Raw genomic sequence first — 21,712 nt, 5'->3', positions numbered from 1 at the left:
CCCTCCGAGTGCTTGGGCAAGCTTCTCCACCTCTGTAAACCTTAGCCTCCTCGTCTGAAAAATTATACCAGTCAAACTTCCCTCTAGACCCATGTGAGGTTTGAGAGACCCGATGCATGGAGAGCGCAGGAGGCAGGGACCCCTTGAGCCCCGGAAGCTGCCGTCATCAGCCTCCATCTTATCACCAGAGTTAGGCCAGAACGCCAGGAGCTCTGGCTCCCACCCTGCTTGCCTTATGACCTTGGGTGTCCTTGCCCACCAAGCCTCATTTGCTCCCGGGCCCACAGCAGGGGCTCATGTGGATAACCATGTGGCAGTGGGCATGTGAAGTCACCCTTACCCTGAGGACAGTCCCTCACTGGCAGGAGGCTGGTGTTCTGGGTCTCAGACATGGCTTTGCCTGGGTCTGTGGCCCCGGGAAATGGGCTCTGAAGGCCATGCCGTTGGCTCCCATGAGGCTCTCATTTGCTCCCAGTTTGTCAGCAGGCAAGTGGTAGCAGGAGAGGAAAACATTAGGGAAAAATTCTGAAATGAAACGTTTCTCTCGTTAGCTGTTTGCTGCTGCTCCCTGTAACTTCCACCCTCCCCCCCCCCAATAATTCAGGGGGGAAAATGCTGTGTTTAGATTTTTGTGGAAGGAAGCCTTGGCCCAACTCCTGGAATCCTAGTGTGCAAGGGAACTGGCAGTCTCGAGGTGTCTCCCAACCCCAGAATTCTGCCTGGGATTTAGGGAAAGCCTAGACACCTGGCCTTTTGCTCTAGGAGCTCCGTAGCATCCGACTTCCCAGGCTGTGTTATTATTATTGTTAGAGTCCCTACTTGAAAAATGATGGGGCTGCGTTTCCCAGAGCTCACTTGCCTGCTGCAGTCAGACAGACCATGGTGGAGCTGGGACTCAAACTCGGGCCTCTGAAGCCAGGCCTGGACTCCGCCTCCTGCCACGCTGCCCACTTCCCAGTCTCCAGGGTGTCCTGGGCTCATGAGCTTCATTATACACCGAGCTGCCCGGTGCTTGGGTCTCATCTGGCCTCATGGATACCCAGTGCGAGGATGGGGCTGGAGGCATCAGAGCCATGGAGGGCCCAGGTCGAAGGTCAGTTTCTGGTCCCACCTATACCTGCTGACCCTGTCTCTGAGCATGGGACCAAGGAGCCTGCATTTGTGTCTCTGCTGAGTCCCTCTCCCCCAGCACACCCCACTGCCTTCCTGTCCATCACGCAGGCCTCAGCCCACTCCTGCCCCGTGCGTGCCCCCACAGCGCCCCCAGGGAGGGCTTCTTACTTCCAGCCTCCCCATCACCCTTCCAAGGGGTCTGGCTTTGGCTGTCACCAAGTAAGTTCTCCTTGGTGCTGCACCCAGAGACTGCTCCCAGGGGCTGTCTTTCAGGGGACACTCCTCCCTGTGTCCTCCAGGACCAGGGCTAGCCCCGGTTGGGCAGACGGGTCCCCATGCTGCTTAGCCAGGACTGTGTCGGTGCGTGCGCCCAACCTCACTCCTGCCGCTCTCGGAAGGGCAGTGCTGTTGTGTTGGGATGGGGGGGAGGGGCACATCCACCTCAGTCCCCCAGCTGCCTCCCAACTCGGTGGTTCCTATGTCATGACTGTAAGAGTCTTCTCTTCTCTAAGTCTGCGATGCTCTGATCCTAAGCACTTTGTTGTGATGGGACCCATGAGGGCCAGAGGTGCAGGTAGGGTTTGATCCTGACTTCAAGATCCTGTCATTTCTGCTCCGGCCATTGCCTCCCTTTGACCTGGGGTCTGGAAGGCTGGTGGGGCTCGGGGAGCAGAGAGGCCTGGGCGGGCGTCTCAAGCAAAGGCTCAGAAGCCGTGACCATGAAAGCTCCAGGCAGCAGTCCAGTACCGACGCTCTTATCTCTGTCCGCCTTCAGAGTTCTGTGACCTGGGGCAGATCCTTTCCCTTGCTGGGTCTCCTTGCTGGGCCTCCGTTTCTCCATTCATGCCACAGGGGGCAGCTTTTAGACCAGAAACCTCTGAGGGCCTCCTCTTCCCTGGTGTTTGGGGTTTCTAATGACCTTGTTTTCACAAGTCTAAGGCACCATCGATCTAACACATGACATGAGTTGAATAATAGCACACTGGGGATGGGGTTAGACATACTATTTTAAAGATGTGTACATTTTATGACATGTTTTCATTTCCAAAATGCGACAAAAGAATGTGCATCCTGGAACGAAAGCAACACGGAAACTGTGGCCACCTCCAAATTTGCCTGCATAGCTGTCGGGGCAGCCCTTTCTGGATATGGCCTAGCTCTAGGGTCGTGAGGGAATTCAAGGAAGCCTCTCTCTGGAAGGCTGGAGGCCTGGGCCCTGCCTTTCCTGGCCTCGGTTCCCCCACTGCCCAGGATGGGTCCCAGGACTGAGAGGGGGAGTGTGACAGGAGGAGGGGGTTCTGACCTGAACACCACAGCCCCGCCTCCCTGTGGCCTTCCCCCAACCCTTGCCCTTTCTCTCCTCTTTCTCTCAGTCAGAGACAGTTCCAGAGAAAGGACCACACCCCAGGGCTAGTGTGTGAATGATCATCTCTGGCATGGAAAAGGGTCACAGCCCTGGGCTGGGTCTTATCTCAGAGAACACGTGTCCAGAGTGCCTAGCCAGCCCGATTCCCCTAGGAGAGGGCTCCTACGTGCCCCAGCCCCATACGATCCCATACCTGTCCTTATACACACACGCAGACACATCACACGCCAAACATGTCCTTATCTACATACAAACACACACACCACTCCTCATATATTCTTAACACACACACACACTTGTGCACGCATGCACACACTCACACACACACTCCTACCACCTGTAGGAACCACACACTGCACATGGTGATCATTTACACAAGCTTTTCACACATGCCTGGAGTCAGGTCGGATAAACAGGGGACACACCTTCACCATGTCTACACCCACTCCGCGTTGACAGTCTGTCCCCCTCTCCCCCCGGACTCTCCCACAAACATGGACTTGCCCAAAGAGGTGCCCACTCGGCCGTGTTATGTTCTCTGCACAAACTCTCGCACACTTCCACTCACCCCCTCTGTGTAGCATCGTGGGGAACTCATCCACCTGCTGCTCTCTGAGCTGGGTGCCAAGGGGGAAGGACTAGTGAAAAGGAACAGGGGCAGGGACCTGGATGCCGGGATGGACTGCCCAGGGCCCCCCATTTATTGATAGACCAAAAAGGAACTAGACTCCAAAGAGGCCCCTCCCCCGCTGCCCCCTTGCAGCCCTCAGCCAGCTCAGCATGCCGGGGGCCTGCCCAGCCCAGGGAAGGCCAGACGAGTGTAATTCAGTTTCCAAACTCAACTCGACTGACAATTTATTTAGTCCAATTAGCCATCCCGCCTGCTCTGCATCACTGACTCCGCCTGGATTAACTCAAACGCCATATACCCTCGCTGGGCAGATTTAATTAGGCGAAAAAACTGACCTGAAGCCTCAGGGGGCTTGGGCCTGGACAGCAGCCAGGGGCCCCGGGATCAGCCCCACTGCCTGCAGCCTTGCCTGGTCTCGGAATCCTCGGAAGGGACCGAGTCCAACCCTCAGTGTACCAGTGATGAATCTGAGGCCCAGAGAAGGGAAGTGACTTGCCAAGGTCACACAGCACGTGAGCGCCAGACCCGAACGGCGGTCCGCGCACCGCAGTCCCACCATCGCCTTGTTCCTGGAACGCCAGACTGCGAGCACGCAGATCCCCACCGCGAACCCCGGAACAATTCTGGAAGGCAAGCACAATCTTCTACAGATGACTGTGGCATACATAATTTATAAATGAAAGTCATCGCACATATTGGTCATTTTAATAGATAGTAAATTGCTTTTCTGATTTATGGTTTCAGGGGCGGGGTTACCATAAAAATAACTTGGTGATTTATAAAACATTTTCTTAAGTCAACAGAGCTTCAGTAGGTTTGTCTGACTTTACAGCCAACAGCCTCGCCACCCCAGTTACCATAGAAATGGGATGCCTCCTTCTGTTGCCATGGCTACCACTTTCTAGAACACTATTGGTGGGTCTTTCACAGTTTGTGATTTGGTTCTGATCGGGGAGGGGCGGGGGGGACGCCAGGACTACCAGCTTGGTTGGGTTTATGCTGCATTATCAGGCGATCTTGCCTGTGTTGTCTTGAAATTTCACTGGGTGGTCTCTGCGGTGGCCAGGCTAGGTGACAACTGTCCCTGTCCCTGGGCTGCTAGGCAAAAGTCCCTTTGTGCCTCTCTTCCTCCCCTGGCAAACTAGTAGCCCAGGAGACGCTGGTCTTACAGTGGCCTGGATCCTGGGTGCGGGGGGCAAGGCGGCCACTGGGGTGGGCTAGAGAAGGGACACGAGGCCTGGCAGCGGGGGTCAGGGAGGTGGGCAGGAAATTAGGCAGCTGGGGACTGAAGGGCAGATGTAAGGCCTGGAAATCCAAGCACTGGCACCATCACCGTGGGGAGGCAGGCTGAGGGCATCGAGGAAGGCCGAAGAGGCAGAGGCAAGGCGGGCTGGAGCTGCTGTCCTGTGGGAAGGACAGATGCTGAGCCAGCCACACCTGCAGGGGTGAGGTGGGCAGAGGAGGGGCTAGCCGGGTGGCCAGGCCTGGGTTCTACTGTACGATAGTGAGAATGCCGTGGGGGGATGGCTGCCGCATCATCGTGTGCTCCCAATGCAGGGGGACTAGAGCTGCAGGGGGCTGTGGGTGTGCTTCCATACAGCCCCTTGGCCCCTGTGTCATCTCCGGATGTGCAGTCAGGCCCCCAGGCTGTAGACTGTGTGGCTGCATGGTCGGCGAATGCGCTTAGGGTAAGGGTGAAGTGTGTGCTCTGGGTAGCTGTGTGTGTCCGTGGTCTCTGGGAGGCGGACGGCTCACGTCGGGTGTGGCCCTTGCCCTTGCCTTCAGCCCCTGCTGTCCTGGGAGCGTTGGCCCGGGATTGCCACAGACATGGCTCCCAGCGTCACTCCCTGCCAGGGCTCGGCCACCCCCAAGAATGCCCCATCCCCACGCACTTGCCCAGTCCCTCCGGCTGAGCTCCTTGAACAAGTTGGGATCATCTCCCAGCCTGCCCTTTTCTGGGCGTGTGAGGAGGTGGCCAGGTGGGGACACAGGTGAGCCCATCCCAGGCTGCAGTGGGTGGTGATTCCCTGAATGAGGTGGGAGGCAGCCTCCCTATCCCTGGGGCTGCTGTTGTCCCGTGAGCTAGCAAGTCCTGGGCGGCTGGGCCGGCCCATGAACAATTCACTGGGGGGCCGGGCAGCCCAGTTCTCTCCTTCACCGGGATAGGCATAACCTGCCCTCGGGGAGTCTGACCTGTGGGTGCCAAGCTCCAGGATGGAGGCGTCGGAACACAGGGCCGACCACCCAGGTGCGCTGGCAGCTCTGCTGGTGGAAGTAGGTTCGATTCTAGAGCTAGATAAACTTGGGTCCAAGCCTCAGCCTCATCATGAGCTCTGAGCCCTTGGTTTAGTCGCTGACCTCTGTGTACCTGGGTTTCCTTTTTGGCACAGTAGGGTAGGACTCCCTGTCTCATTAGGTCAGAGAGAGGACTAACGGTGCCGAGTGGGTCCTTAGCTTTGGAAGCTTCCTGCCCCCTCCTTCCTGTGCTCAGCTTCTCTAAGGACGGACCATAGGAAGCTGGGACTCAGCTGGAGGTGAGCTCTCCCTTTAGCTGTGTGCTGTGGCAGGCCTGCTGGTCTCTGGGCATATGAGAATATGGCAGTCTGAGCGAGCCAGGGGCACCGGCCTCTACAGCCCTCCTAGGGGCCCTCCTGAGGGTCTGGATGTTGCTGGGGCTTGGCCTGTGACCGAGGACCAGGCCTACCAGCAGCAGAGACCAGGCAGGGGGGTGCCCGGGAAGGCGAGGCTGGGTGGCAGGCCTGGCTGCCGCTTTCCTTGCTTCCTCCCTAGTCCTGGTGCCGGGTTCTGGGCTGGGCTGGACTGCCACCCTGCCCCTGCCAACTCCCTGGGCACTAGGGCCCAGAGAGGAAAGAATCTAGGCAGGATGTTCCATGGATTGCTAACTGTGTAAGACCCGCCCTCTTTCATGGCCTCAAGTGTTCCCATCAGGACTGGCCTGTGAGAGGGGCAGGTGGAGTGAGAGCTCTGCGGGCCGGCAGAGGCACCTGGGACATCTGGGCCCTGCTGGGGCTGTTCCCGTGAGCCTCCCCAAGCACTAATGAGCCGGCGTTGGAGACTGTTTGCTGCCTCCTTGGGGGTGAATTTAGAGACTCCTTGGGGAGGTCCCTTCATTTGCTGCCTCGTTAGGGCCTCAGCTCCAAGAGGAGCCTCACCTGGAGAAGGGGTCCCAGGAGTAGGGCTACTTAGTGGGGGCACTGAGGGATGAATGGGTTTTTCTAGAGGTAAGAAGACACAGAGACTGGGAGACCCAGAGAAGGGGGTCAGAAATGGCAGAGAGTTGTGTATGGCGAGAATGTTGGGTGCGGGTAGGGAGTGAGCTCTCGGAAGCCGGGGAGGCCGGGCGCAGAGCGTCCCCTGTGTCAGGGCTCCTCTCTGTGGGCAGCATGGTCGGGTGGCCTGGGCAGAGGGCTGGGATGCCAATGGGTCGTTCCCTCTGGTAGCCGTATGGAGACTGGACTCTAAGCCGGAAGCCTTCTGACTTTGATGGCAGTGGTCCTACGGAGAGAGGATCACATGTGAGCAGAGGGGATGGAGGAGGACAGGTAAAGGAGGGCTTGGGAGGAGGAGGCCATGGCTGAAGGGGAGTGCCTCGTGCCTCCTGTCATTGGTCAGGATGGGGAGCTCAGGGAGGCAGGGTGCCCCGCCTCTCCACATTCCTCAGCTGTGCATGTCTCTCAAAAAGCCCAGGGCAGGGACAGGACCTGCCCTTTGGGATCCGGTGAGTGCCAAGCCCGATGACGGGGCCTCTGGGGCCTGCGAGGAAACCTGGAGGCAAATAACCAGCATTTTGGAAGGCATTTTTAGCTCTAGGAGCTTTGGCCACTTTGGTGATGGCAGGAGCTTTGGAGCTAGATAAATGTGGGTCAGAGGTGGTGGCCGCTCGAAGTTGTTGCCACTTGGCTTTCCTAATCCACTTCTGGGGTGAGCCAGGTCTGCCCTATCCAGACCCTTAGAGAGCTGTTTCTGGAGTTGGGAGACCTGGCTTAGTCCCTACCCTGCCCCACCTTGTCCAAACCCCACATGCTTTCCAGGGCCTGAGGGAGAGTCTCTTTTGAGTCCACTGCATTGGACTTGTCCTTGCATGTGTCTTTTACTCTCTGCTGGGCAGGGAGCTCCCCAAGGCTGAGGCTTTATTCCACTCTGCTGGCCATAACCTGGTGGCTGGTAAAGAGTGGAAGGGAGAAAGGATGGGTGGATGGGTGGATGGGTGGATGGGTGGATGGGTGGATGGGCAGGCGGTGGAAGAAAGGGAAGAAGGAAAGGAGGGAGTAGAAGAAGAGGGAGGGAAGGAAAAGAGGAGGGAAGGGAAGAATGATTACCTGCATGATGGACGGGAAGCGGGGGGAGGGAAGGGAGAGAGGAACAAGAAAGGAAGGAGTGGAGGGAGGGAGGAGGAAAGAAGGGGGAATGGATAGAGGATGGGAGGGAGGGAGGGGTGGGGAGGAAGGGAAGAAGGAGGGATAGATGAGTGACAGGAGGGATCATCAGTGGATGGAAGGAAGGATTCACAGGGATCATACTTGATAGTGGTCTGGATAAAATATTGAAAAGTGTACAGTGCCCTAAAACCAACAGAACTATGAGCATAGCATAAGGCCCAGAGACTTCTTCCTGTCTGGGGGACCCCAGACTTCCCATCTGTAGCATGTAGTGTCTTGGACCAGATAATTTCTAAAGGCTTCTTTTACTCTGACATTCTAAAATGGTGTCTTTGTCGCTTCCCCTTTCCTCTCCCCTTCCTCCAAACCAGAATGTTCCTTGAAAGGTCCACACAGTTCTCGGTTTCTAGATCCATGCCAGATTATGTGGCAGGTCCATGGCTATGGTCAACCCAGACAGGGCTGTTCTTGGACTTACAATGCTGCCCCCACACCGACGACCACCACGAGGTGTTGGGGGTGGGGGGGTGCATCTCTGCACACTACATTGTTCTAGAAGCAGCATGGCTGCTGCTTGTTGTGGATACAGGGTGGGGCCTTGGCCCTCCTTGAAGTTCTCTGTGAGGGCAGCTCTGGAGAACACAGGGGTCACCCCCATCCAGACTGTAGCCCAAGGCTGCTTCCAGAAGATGGCCTGGCTCGGGACATTGTCTATCTTACACAAGCTGGGAGAAGGGGCCCCAGAGGGAAGGGGAGCTATGGGAACATGCAAGCAAGGATGACCAACTGGACACCTGGAGGAGAACGGACTGGCTGGGGTTCTTCTAGAGCTCTGGGGGACCCAACTGGAGGCTGTAAGAAGAGGCCTTGCCTGGAATTCAGTCTAGCAGGACAGCTAGCTCCTCGGTTCTCTTTCCTCAGGTACCCAGGTCTACTGGGGGCTAGTGAAGCCCGGGGTCATCAGATGGGGCCACCAAACCAAACCAAAGGAGCTCCTGAACCTTTCTCCAGGGGCGCAGGTGGTTCTGGACAGGCTGGGCCATCCCGGCCATTTCCTTCTCACTGGTGGGGTCTGAGAAGAGGAGGCAGCCACATATGTTCGGAAAGCCCCAGCCCTCCAGCGACTCCTTCCTCGCCTCCACCCACTACCATACCCAGCAGGAGAGAAGCAGACCCTATGGTTTTGGTGCCTTTGAGGACCCCCAGTGCAGTTGTCCTTCTGATACTGGACCTACAATACAGTGTCCCTGACAAATGAGCATTTAGCCTGTATTTCAGTACCTCCAAGAATGGGACGCTCACCTCCAAGCTGGTGGTGGGAATTCCTAGGAGGATGGGGGTGGGGGTGGGCGTAAAAGCTGTCTAAGGCCCTGGGGCAGATATCTATCTTTGCAGTTCTAGACTTGAGAGAACCCAAAAGAGACCACATCGGTGAGGTACACATTCCTGAAAAAGAGCATGAATGGACTGTGGTAGGAAGAGGAGGGCTGGGCCATGTGGCCACTGAGGGGCCCAATTCCACCATCACAGCCCTGTCTCATTCCTTTGCCACCTTGAGCCTCAGCAGACAAAGTCACTTTTATCAGTCAGGGTAGGCTAAGTGCTTTACTAAGTCACCCCCAAATCACAGCAGCTTAATACCTCAGTAGTTGATTTCCCACTCAGCTACTTAGTGGATATTTTTATTTTCAGGGACCAAGACTTCATCCTTGTGGTGGCCCTTCTGGCTCCTAGAGCATCAGCATGTAACCGGCAGCTGGGGGAGGAAAGAGGGCCTGGAAGATTGAGTAGAAAGGTGCTAAGCGCCTGGCCTGTCATTAGCACACATCCCTTTCACACGCTGTCCCCTGACTGGGAACTCAGTCACGGGACCCCACCTCACCCCAAGGAAGCCTGGCAAATGGAGTTGAGCTGTGCGTCCAGGAGGAAAAGAAATGCATTCGCGAAAACAAAGCAATTCTGCCCCAACTTCTTACCTCCCTGAGCATCCTAACTCGGTGCTCTGAGGAGGGAAAGGTGGCCCGTCCATTTGGCCCATGTTGGAGGGGGCTCCTCTGACCGGAGCCAATGCCAAGGTACCCCAGTTTGCTTTGCTCTGGATGGGAGGGCCTCCCTCTGACCCTGTGTTTCTCCTCCACAGTATGTGGCCTTTGCCTCCCTCTTCTTCATCCTGGTCTCCATCACCACCTTCTGCCTGGAGACCCATGAGCGCTTCAACCCCATCGTGAACAAGACAGAGATCGAGAATGTTCGGAACGGCACGCAAGTGCGCTACTACCGGGAGGCGGAGACGGAGGCTTTCCTTACCTACATTGAGGGCGTCTGTGTGGTCTGGTTCACCTTCGAGTTCCTCATGCGTGTGGTCTTCTGCCCCAACAAGGTAGAGTTCATCAAGAACTCGCTCAACATCATTGACTTTGTGGCCATCCTCCCCTTCTACCTGGAGGTAGGCCTGAGCGGCCTGTCTTCGAAGGCCGCCAAGGACGTCCTGGGCTTCCTGCGCGTCGTCCGCTTCGTGCGTATCCTGCGCATCTTCAAGCTGACCCGCCATTTTGTGGGCCTGCGGGTTCTGGGCCACACTCTCCGCGCCAGCACCAACGAGTTCTTGCTGCTTATCATCTTCCTGGCCCTGGGCGTCCTGATCTTTGCCACCATGATCTACTACGCCGAGAGGATAGGGGCACAGCCCAATGACCCCAGCGCCAGCGAGCACACCCACTTTAAGAACATCCCCATCGGCTTCTGGTGGGCCGTGGTCACCATGACGACGCTGGGCTATGGAGACATGTATCCGCAGACGTGGTCCGGCATGCTGGTGGGAGCGCTGTGTGCGCTGGCGGGCGTGCTCACCATCGCCATGCCTGTGCCCGTCATCGTGAACAATTTTGGGATGTATTACTCCTTAGCCATGGCTAAGCAGAAACTACCAAAGAAAAAAAAGAAGCATATTCCACGGCCACCGCAGCTGGGATCTCCCAATTATTGTAAATCTGTCGTAAACTCTCCACACCACAGTACTCAGAGTGACACATGCCCGCTGGCCCAGGAAGAAATTTTAGAAATTAACAGAGCAGGTAGGAAACCTCTTAGAGGCATGTCGATCTGACCTTTCATCTCCGCCCCCCGTAGCGATGATTCCAGATTCAGTCAGACTGCTTCCTTAGTTCCGTGGGCGACCCGGGACCCCGCACTCAGTCTCGAGGTGTGGAGCCCGGGGGCCCAGGGAGATGCTGGGCAGCCAAATTCACAAGGCGAGAGCCTGCTGGAGGAACCTCACTGGTGGCCCTGGGTAAGGAGGTTGGCGCGCTGGTCTCGTGAGGTTCAGAAGAGACGACATGGCCCGCGAGGTTGCTGAGGACTCTCTTGGCAGGAGCCCAGGGGGCTGCTGCTCGGTGGGCAGGAGGCAAGCGTGAGTCTCTGACTCAGGCCACTGTCCCAGGGCTGGGGCAGGGCAGGGCAGGGGTGGGTGTGATTCAGAAACACCAGATAGCTTCTGGTTTGGTCTTCCCTTGGCCCCCTTCAGGCTGTGCAGACAGCACAGCTGGTGCAGGGGATCGGGCAGGAGGGTCCCTGCAAAGGCAGTAGCAAGGATTCTCACCCCGCAACAGAGCCTGTCTCCACAGCTGAGTAGAACTCCTGCTCTGATTCCGGCTGCCTAGCTCCAGGTGCGTCCTCGGGGACACCTGTAGCCCTCCGTAACAAGCTTACTTACCCCACAGCATGCCGAACCAACTCACTTTCTACCACCACTCTAGAGTTTAGCATTTATCTTTAGGAACCTGTTGGAGCGACTCTAGCTTTCACGTTGTCTGTTTGGGTTGATGGTCGAGCGGGAGTTTCCGGTGGCCTTCTGATGGAAGCGGCTGGTGAGCAAAGGACGCGCGGGGGCCACCATCCCGGGCAGCTTTAGGCGAAAGCACTACGGACCAGCAGCCACCTCCCACCAAGGGTCCTCCCCATGTCCGGCAGTAGGGACTGCAGCAGCAATATGTGACAACCAGACCAGTGTCCAGCCACATTCCCGTGAATTCAGTGGGGGGCCGGGGGGGGGGAGGGGGGCCATGAAACAATACTAGTCACCGTGGGATATATTCTCATATTCCATGGCTAGTGGTTTGTTATGGGACTATCTCAGTTTTATGAGAACCTGCACATAGCACATAAAGTTGATCATGGGGCTCTGGTCTGAAGATATAAAGCCCATAGTCTACCTCTACCCATGGAATACCATCGACTTATTCTGTGGACACAGGGATTTCAAGGAAATGAATGACCCAGAGAAGAATGGCAACACTGAGCTAAGAGGTGCCGGGGTGAGGGAGGCTGAGTGAGTGACAGGTAGCATTTAGTCTACGGAGGATGTCCCCGTGCCCAGGTGTGGCAGGCGAGCTCAACCCTGGATGAGCACGTTTCCCCTGGTGTGGGTGGCCTCCCCCAGCGGATGAGGGGTTCCTCATTCCTGCTCCCTGCTGACACACCCACCACCCCGTCCTGCTCCCGATCTGGCTTCATTCCACACCTGTGCTGCCTAGTGCAGTACCCCCAAGGCCCACTTCTCTGCCCGTGGGGGCTCTCTCGCCCCTTCTTCTGGTCCCATACCCCTCCCTGCTTCCTGGATTCCTCGAGGCACTCAAGAAGAACATGGTTAGTGTCCCGGGCCAAGCCAGAGGGTGGGCGAGGGTCTCCAATGCTGGAACAGGGGGCCTGAGGTAGGGCTGCGTCCCCCTGGCCAAGGCATGGCTCCTGCTCATCAGGGGAGGCACATGCGAGTGAAAAGTTCCCACCCCACCTCTCTGCTTTGGATTAGGTGGACGTCTGACTTCAGGAGCCGCCATCATGGCAAGGAAAGTTCCTGGGGCTCTGGGGAGGGTCTGGGCTGGCCTGGCCCCCACCTTCAGTCCAGGCCCCAGCAGGGAGAGCTCAAAGTTGGGTGACATCCCTATGGCGCTACTTGGCCCTCAGGATCAGTGCCCCAAGCTTGGGTGCCCAGGCCAGCCTATCAAGGATCCCCAGTTCACTCTAGTCAGGCACAGATTCCTCTGCACTCCTAGAAAATGCCAGTATTCTCCATGTGCTGAGGGTGCACACACACACGCGTGCACGTGCATACACCAAGTGCAGACGTGTTCTGACATGCACACCAGCTAGTCCCAGAGACACAGCCCTCTTCCTGTGCTGCAGCAGACCCGTGAAGCCCTTTCACTCCTGGTGGATTCCCTGGGTCCCCCAGCCATGGCAGCCCTGCTCCCAGGAGCCTCCTGGTCCCTGGCCCCAGATCTCAGGGACCCAGAGAGCCCTGGCTCGGTCAGTCCTTGGCTGAGGAGGGATTTGGGGGCCTCCCAAGCTTGCCCTCAGGAGCCCAGATGCCCAGGCCATCCTGCCTTTCTTCCCCAGCCCCACACTCTGCCCGCCCTCCCTTTCCAAATGCTCACTTGCACTAGAGGTGCTGTCCTGTTGTCCAGACCTGTCCACCTTGGCTCCCAGACCCCTCTGAGCCTCCTCCCTTACCAGAACACTCCTTCCAAAAGCTGGTGTGTGAGACCCAGGTGATCTGTCACCAAGGTGTGTGGTCCTTAAAGGGACCTCCATCTCAGCATCATGGGGTCCCTTCCCATTTGCTTCCTTCTCTGCTTGTAGCCACATACCCAGATGGGTGTGGGGACATCTGTGAGTTGCGGGGGGAGAGGCAGAGGTGAGGAAGGCAAATATGGGTGGAGACCTGACCCTACAAGAATTGAGAGAGGTAAGACACAGCCCCCAAGTCCTTTCCAGCCTCGCTCCATCCCCAAGGACAGTCAGGTGGCCTCAACGAAATCTGGTTTTCCAATTCCGCTTTTAGAATCTGGTTTAAGGCTAAATGCAGCTTGCTGGGCTCTGGGGCATCCCCTACCCCTGACCACCCCCAACTCCCCAGGGCCAGACCCCAAGGTCTCAAGGCCTCCCAGTCATGTCAACAACACCTTTCCTCACCTCCACCTCTTGGTCTGTCCTGAAGCCTCAGGTCTGTGTGTCTGTGAGGGGTGATCTGGTCTCCTCTGTGCCATGGTAGGCATAGCCTCCATGTTTGGGGGACTTGTCCTGTGGGGATCGCGGGGGCGGGGATGCCAGGAGGGCATCCCACATAGGGACCGCCTGGGGCTGATGGTCCAGGAGAAGCTGCTCGTCTCCCAGAAAGGGTCTCCCACCCCATCTAGAGGCGGGGTCCTAGAGCACCTGCTCTGGACAGTTTGGAGTGCTCCCTCTGTCCTGCCATGTCCATCCACGTGTGTGTCTCGTTCATCTCTGCTCCTCTGATATGGGTTGGTCCTTTGTGGTGCTGCATCTGGGGCTGCGGGGTCCTACCATAGGTGAGCAGGGTGCTGGCATGGGGGAGGGTTGGTGGCCAGACCCACTTTTTGTCCACTGGCAGGCAGGGCAGCCGGCAGCTGTGAAGTCCCAGAGAAAGTGCTCCCTGGGCTCCCCAGGAGCCACACACTGTAGCCTCTGGGTCATCTCTGGAGGGGGGCTCCCCCCTGAGCAGCTGAGTGTGCAGCACCCCTGGCCCTGGCCTTCTGCCTTCCCCTGCCGGGCCACAGTGAGTGATGGGAGCGGCGGGAGTCCACAGGGCAGGGAGGGTGACAGGAGCGGGCAGAGGTGACAAGACAGGGTGTGGGCAGGGGCCCTCCGCACGGGCCGACCGAGTTGTTACTCGGGGTAGAGGGCCAGGTTGGGCAGCGGGGGCCCAGAGTGGGGTCCTCGAGGCCCCCAGGTGGGCCGAGGGGGGAGCGGTAGGGAAAGGAACCCGCTCTGAGGGCCAGGCATGGGCGTTCTTTTCTGTGTTGTTCACATTTTCTCTCTTTCTCTCTCCACTAATCATGTCTCTCTCTCTCTCCTCGTTTTGTTGCATGACTTGTGCCAGTTCTCGTGATTATACTCCGCTCGTGTCTCTCACAGACTATACCCACTTAGCCTGGGACTTTTCCCCCGAACCCCCCGCTGGGGAGACCCCTCAGGGCTAAACCCCAGGAAACGCCCAGCACCCCCCACCCTGCCCCAGCCCAGCGTGCGCCACCTCCCCCCGCCTCCCCCGGCGCCTGCTGCTGGTGTGAACAGTAAGTAGTCGGTGCTGCCCGGAGAACAGGGCGGAAAAGCCAGCCATGCTGGCCGAGGGCCCAGGCACCGGGTTCTCCTTGCTCCAAAGTTTAAAAAAAAATGACCCTCTTGCAGATGCTCATCTCTCTCAGTCCATTTCAAAGCCTGGAAACCATCTCCGTGAGACGCTGCCCATGCTCTCATTCCATCACTGCAGGCGGGCGGGGTGGTAGGGGGCCAAGGGGTCCGGGGCCAGGTGCGCAGTCTTCGGTCGGGGGGCCAGGTGGGAACCAAGGCTCCCGGTGGCCCTCTCCTCCAAAGGACAGCGTGGGGGCAGGAGGGCAGGGAGGTATGGGGGAGCCGGCACTTCTGGTCCTTTTCACGGGCTCCCCAGCTTTTTAGAGAGTTGGCCCCTGCTTGGTTTCTCTCTCTTCCAGCCAGCCCTCTGGACTTGGGGAGGGAGTTTCTGAGAGCAGCCTAAACCACAGATAAGCCCCCTGCCTTGGGAGGCTGGCTCCTTCGCAGAGGGAGACCTAAATACACCCACCCAGTCACAGCTTCCCCTCAAAGGGCATGGTGGTGCTTGAGAGAAGGAGCAGACCCCAGGAGTGACCTGGAGTCTTTCCAGGGACAGAAAGGTGCCTGATGGCTGTCCCTGCCCCCAGCCCCAGTAGGGGAAACCAGCCCAACTCGGGGCCCTTTAAAGGCCCTGGGAGCTCAGTTCCTCCAGGGCCAGGGCACCAAGGGGCAGAGCTGGTAAGTGGGAGCTCAGCACTCAGGGCCAAAGAAGGGGTGTCAAGCTTTACCACCCATTGACCCACTCCTGGGCCAGAACCACCGGCCGTAGATTCCTCCACCGATAGACGATGGCCTCCAGAGAGACAGCAAACCCTGGCTCCCCTCCCAGAGGGAGAGGCTGTCGGCTAGGACTTGCTGTTTTCCCCGTGAGGACCATTTGTGCAGGGTACTGTGGGCCCCAACCCCGCACCCCCATCCACTCTCACCTCCCTGAATACCTCTTCCCTTCTCTCTCCCCGCTGCCCTCCTCCCTCAGCCCCTCCCCTGGGAGGGAAGACAGGGGCCAGCCAGAACGGGGAGGCAGGCGGGGCTTGTCTGTGCGCACACGTGTGTGCCCACAGACACGCCCCAAGCGCTAGGCAGCTCCCAGACCCCAGAGAGGCCCCAGTCACGTGGTGTCAGAGTTACCTTGGTAACTGGCCTTTCTGGTTCAGAATAAATCGGGGAGCGAAGCCCCTGGGATTTGTCAAGAAACGCACTGTACGTGAAATGCTTTGCCATCTTGTACGACAGACTTTTTTTTTAAGTTCCAAAATTATGATGGGATTTTTTTTTTTGGATTTGCTTTACAAATAAACCTGATTGGTCCATTTCTCTTTTGACTGACTGCCTCTTTGTAGTGACATGATGTGTACACGGGCCGTGATCCCGCCCACGGGCACGCTGAGTGTGTGCACGTGGAGAAGGATCACTCGTGCGTGTAGTTACATGATGTGAACAGGGTCGTGGAGGAGGGTCCCCCTTTAGTCTTTCAGAGAGCCCCCTCTTGTGTTCACACCCATGTTGGTGGTGCCTTCCATTGAGGCTCTCCCCCCAGATGAAGTCTTTGAGGGAGTTCTGTTGCCCACCGTGGGGTCTGAGTTGCTCCCCCCTGGCCTGGAAGATTCTGCCTTGAGGGCCGAGAGCCGGGGGCAGGCTCAGCCCCCAAGAGTGATGGGCGGGAGCTGAGGCCAGACAGAGCCGCCTCCACCAGCTCCAGAGGTTTCCACAGCTCTGCTCCTGGACTTGGGAGAGGGAGAGCTGCTCGCTCTGGCCACACTTTGCCCCCCCCCCCCAACCGAATATCTCCTCAGACCTCTTCCCAGCTTCCTTCTCAGGCTGTCCCAGAGGCCAAGACTCCTCTTTACCCACCCGAGTCCATCCGCCACTGTTGTCTTTACACGTCCATCTGCTCTGCTTTGCTGGGACACTGCTGCGAGGAGGCAGAGGAATGGGAGGCCCTCCCGAATCATGGCCCGCTGTCACTGCCTCATGCATACATCCCTGTTGTGCCTTTGCAAGCTGACCAGGCCCGCTGCGGGCGGAACGGGATGGCGGGCGCTGGCGGGATCAGTGTGGGGGGTTAGAGCAGACGGAGTGACTAGCTTAAGTCTGCGTGGGGGATGGAGCAGATTCGATGGTTGAATTGAGTCTGTGTGGGGACAGAGGAGACTGTGTGACCAGGCCTGGCCTGTGTGGGGGGTGGGACATACAGGGTGACCAGCGTGAGTCTGTGTGGGGACAGAGGAGGCTCAGTGACCAGGCCTGGTCTGTGTCGGGGGTGGGACATACAGGGTGACCAGGGTGAGTCTGTGTGGGGACAGAGGAGACTGTGTGACCAGGCCTGGTCTGTGTCGGGGGTGGGACATACAGGGTGACCAGGGTGAGTCTGTGTGGGGACAGAGGAGGCTCAGTGACCAGGCCTGGTCTGTGTCGGGGGTGGGACATACAGGGTGACCAGGGTGAGTCTGTGTGGGGACAGAGGAGGCTCAGTGACCAGGCCTGGTCTGGGGTGGGGGACATACAGGGTGACCAGGGTGAGTCTGTGTGGGGACAGAGGAGACTGTGTGACCAGGCCTGGCCTGTGTGGGGGGTGGGACATACAGGGTGACCAGGGTGAGTCTGTGTGGGGACAGAGGAGGCTCAGTGACCAGGCCTGGTCTGTGTCGGGGGTGGGACATACAGGGTGACCAGGGTGAGTCTGTGTGGGGACAGAGGAGACTGTGTGACCAGGCCTGGTCTGTGTCGGGGGTGGGACATACAGGGTGACCAGGGTGAGTCTGTGTGGGGACAGAGGAGGCTCAGTGACCAGGCCTGGTCTGGGGTGGGGGACATACAGGGTGACCAGGGTGAGTCTGTGTGGGGACAGAGGAGACTGTGTGACCAGGCCTGGCCTGTGTGGGGGGTGGGACATACAGGGTGACCAGGGTGAGTCTGTGTGGGGACAGAGGAGGCTCAGTGACCAGGCCTGGTCTGTGTCGGGGGTGGGACATACAGGGTGACCAGGGTGAGTCTGTGTGGGGACAGAGGAGACTGTGTGACCAGGCCTGGTCTGTGTCGGGGGTGGGACATACAGGGTGACCAGGGTGAGTCTGTGTGGGGACAGAGGAGACTGTGTGACCAGGCCTGGTCTGTGTCGGGGGTGGGACATACAGGGTGACCAGGGTGAGTCTGTGTGGGGACAGAGGAGGCTCAGTGACCAGGCCTGGTCTGTGTCGGGGGTGGGACATACAGGGTGACCAGGGTGAGTCTGTGTGGGGACAGAGGAGACTGTGTGACCAGGCCTGGCCTGTGTGGGGGGTGGGACATACAGGGTGACCAGGGTGAGTCTGTGTGGGGACAGAGGAGGCTGCAGTGACCAGGCCTGGTCTGTGTGGGGGGTGGGACATACAGGGTGACCAGGGTGAGTCTGTGTGGGGACAGAGGAGGCTCAGTGACCAGGCCTGGTCTGGGGTGGGGGACATACAGAGTGACCAGGGTGAGTCTGTGTGGGGACAGAGGAGACTGTGTGACCAGACCTGGTCTGTGTGGGGGGTGGGACATACAGGGTGACCAGGTTGAATCCAAATGGGGGGGAGGCAGGATGAGTGATGAGATAGGGTGTGTGTGGAGGACAGTGTGGAGTGTGTGATGAGGTAGGATCCCAGTGAGGGGTAGAGTTGAGAGTTGGGGTCTAGATGGGGCTAGGGCAGCCTTGAGGAACTGCTAGATATGGGTGGGCAGCAGCCAGGTTCTGGTCAGCAAGAGAGAGAGGTCTGAAAAGGCCACCTCTCTGGACTGGAGTTTTTCTGAGTGTCTGTCTGTCTTCTCCCTGAGCTCTGTGTCTGGCCCCCTACCCATGACCGCATCCACACCACCCTGTCTCATTGGCCCTGCCTTGGGCCCTGGGCTCGGCCCCCAGCACCACGCTTGCTGGACCCATCACCAACTCATCTTTTTGCAAACTTTGAGCAAACACAGGAGCCCCTCCTTCCCTGCACTGTGGGCAACTCACAGGCTGCCCGAACGAGCCGGGAACCCGTAGCCTCGTGCCCCCCTCCATGGCCCACTCGCTCTTCTGTCCTCAGGGACAGGCTGCCCTTTGCCAATGCCCCACCTTTGGCCTGTCCCCCTCCCCCACTAAACAGTTTTCAGTGTCTCAATAGCTTCTGCTTATATGTTTGAAGATTCCAAACTGAATGGGGAGGTGGCGAAGGCCGCGCTGGCGAACGAAGACTGCCCCCACATAGACCAGGCCCTCACTCCTGATGAGGGCCTGCCCTTTACTCGCTCGGGCACCCGCGAGAGATACGGACCCTGCTTCCTCTTATCAACCGGGGAGTACGCGTGCCCACCTGGTGGAGGAATGAGAAAGGGTATGTAGGGGAGGCGGGGGCACTCTGCATCAGCTGGGCCGCCTCGCGTTCCTGCAGGTGGGCGGGTGGGCGGCGGGGGAGGGGTGCTGAGGGGCAGGCAGGCACGCGGGGTGGGGGCAAGGAGCAGAAGGAGCCCTCCCAGGGTTGGTCTCTGGAGGTCGGAGTCCCTTTCTCCCAAGTGGGATGTCAGGCTGGCAGAGAGCACTGGAGGTCCCCGCACCTGGGGTTGGACTGAGCTGAGGGGTAGGAAGGGGCTTGGGGACAGGCTGGATGACCACGGGGCTGTGACCCTCAGGTAGGGTGTCACCTGGGGATATAAGAGGAGCCTGGACTCCTCCAAGCTGCTCTGGGAGATAGCAGGTGAGACCCAGAAGGCCAACTGAGCTCCCCTGTCCTTTGGCAACAGGGTGGGCCAGGCCTGGCCAGGACCCTGTGGGCTTAGCCACCCAAGGTCCATGTTCTGGAAGAGCACCCTTTGAAGAGAATCTGTAGGTCAGTGGGAGGGGAGGCATGAAGACAGAGGTGGCCTCAGGGCTTGAGGTGAGGCCAGTGTCACTGCAGAGGTAAGATGTGTGCTAGTCAGAACATTGCCCGTGGCAGTTAGAGAACTCATGGAGAGAAGGTTAAGCAGGCCTCTGTGCCCCATCTTCCATCCTTGGTCATTTCCCCGGGTGTGGTTAGCGCCCCCTTGTGGTTGGTGAAGGTTGAGCCCCACAGTGACCTCTGTTCAAGGTCTCCTTGTATCAGACCCTTATCTGAGGCTGTCCCCCAGCAAGGCAGGGTGGCGGGGGGCAGCGGGGGGAGACTTCTACTAGAGCTTGAGCTTGGGCTGGAGAGAAGCTTGAAGCGGGGGCCCAGAGCACCCTAGCTCAGGCTTCGGGCATTGGCCTGAAAGGCAGAGGAAGCCATCCTGGGCCTGTCGACTGGCTGGGCAGCTCATGCATGCCTGGGAGTGCCTTGCGGGCTCACTCCGGGTGCATGCTGACTGGAGTGGGCAGGCTGGGCGGGAGAGATTGTGGGTTTTTCTAGAGCAAGAGTTGGTTAGCCTGTGGCCATTCACAACTGCTCCAGTATTTGAAGTGGTTCAACAATGCACCAGGAGAAAACACAGAATTCAAAGTCCAGGGCAAACCCAAACCCAGGAGAGGAGAGGCAGCCTACACTGAGATGGGGAAGTCCTTCTGGTCACTGGTGCTTAGTGGGCCCACCGGATCCAGGCTGGCCCCCGCTTCCTTACCCTGCCTGGAGGTCCCTCGGACCCCAGTGCAGCCTATACAGCTGCCCGCATGGTGCTGCATGGGGGAGGGCTGCGGGCCTGGGGTGGGCCCATCCCGGGCACCTTCCGTGGATAGGCCTGACCCTCCCCTTCTCAACTGGCTTTTTCCTGGGGGGAGTGCTCTAGAATCCAAGGAGCAGGGGCAGCCAGGGGGAGGGAGAGGGAAAGCAGGGAGGCTTTGTGGCTGTGCTCTGCCCGGTAAGGTCTCCTGGGCAGCCTGTCTCCTTCACCTTGAATGGTGGCTCAATCTGGGTGGCCTAAAAGAACGGACAGGAGAGTCTCTTCGCTGTGCTTCCAGAAGCCCAGGGAGAGTGGGACAGAAGAAGCCCCACCTCCCTGTAGTGGCCAAGGGAGCCCAGCGGCAGCCACTGTCCACAGGTGGGACCCGCTCCCCAGTCCCACAGAAGTGGGGGTGCCAGAGTCTCTGGGAGGCACTGAGGGTGAAGTGCCCCCACCCACATCCACCCGGCCCTGTTCTCACGGAGTCGTGACAGCGCTGAGGACTTGCTTCTCTCCGGAGAATCGCAGTGCCTAAGCCACGTGCAGAGTAGGGAAGTTAGGGACCCGACACGGTCCGCAGGAGGGAGAAAGAGAGGCGCGCTGGGCCGGCTCACTGCATGGGAAAACCAAGCCAGCTGGAGAAGAATCTGCCTGCCTCTGCATGCGTCTGCTCTGTCTTTCCTCCTCCTTCCTTAAAAACTAAGTACCAAGCGGGATGGGAAAGCCGAGAAGAGAAGCTCAAGTGTTAATTGTATTCTTTACATACAGATCTTTGCAAAGAAAGCCCTGTCATTGCTAAGTATATGCCGACAGAGGCTGTGAGAGTGACTTGACCAGGCGGCTTGGCCGAGGACACTGGTGGCTATTAAGCATCTGGGTGGACCAGCAGCCCCTCCTCACCCTCGGACAGAGTAAATTCACGCCAATGCAGGTTTGCCGGACGAGTCCGAGTGGCCCAGGTCTTGTACTAGGACGGACGTAGCTTTTTCTACGGCCAAATGGTAACTGACCGTAGAGGATTTCTTTTCCTTCTTTTCCTTTTCTTTTTCTTTCCTTTCCTTTTATTTCTTTTTCTTTTTCTTTTTTTTAACATTTTATTTTATTCGGGGCGGGGGGTGGAGGGGTTCCTTAGCATGACTTGCATGAAGTTAACAGAAAACCCAGCAAACCAAACCCACCAACCCTCCTGCAACTGTCATGATCACCCTAAACAACTACAACAACAAGAAACAAAAGCAAAAAGTCCTCTATTTTCTTTCCAAGCTCTTTACTTTGACACACGTTGCTGGAGCCAGACTGTATCAGCGTTTGGTAGAAACCTGTACGTTTCTGGGGGCGGTGGGGGGGAGGGGTGGGGACTGGGAATGGATGGATGGCTTCCCTTTTTGTACACGAGCTCGAGAGTCAAGGTTCCCAAAAGGGCAGTCGGTCAGTCATCGGTCA

The 21,712-nt window shown here is 58.1% G+C and overlaps 1 protein-coding gene across 1 annotated transcript in view; it reads left to right on the top strand.

Annotated features, from left to right (window-relative positions):
* Positions 1–21,102, top strand: part of KCNC1 (potassium voltage-gated channel subfamily C member 1) — a gene marked incomplete at both ends in the record, with an annotated part of 42,561 nt that extends 21,459 nt beyond the window's left edge. Inside the window, 3 exons of the mRNA XM_080817677.1 lie at positions 9,651–10,584; positions 18,805–18,993; positions 21,038–21,102. Of these exons, the coding sequence (XP_080673803.1) occupies positions 9,651–10,584; positions 18,805–18,993; positions 21,038–21,102 (1,188 nt within the window). The remainder of the gene's footprint in view (positions 1–9,650; positions 10,585–18,804; positions 18,994–21,037) is intronic.
* Positions 21,103–21,712: the final 610 nt, after the last annotated feature.

Source organism: Martes martes (genome assembly GCF_963455335.1).
Source record: "Martes martes genome assembly, chromosome: 10".
Taxonomy (NCBI): Eukaryota; Metazoa; Chordata; class Mammalia; order Carnivora; family Mustelidae; genus Martes; species Martes martes.
This window is presented reverse-complemented; position numbering and strand designations above follow the sequence as displayed.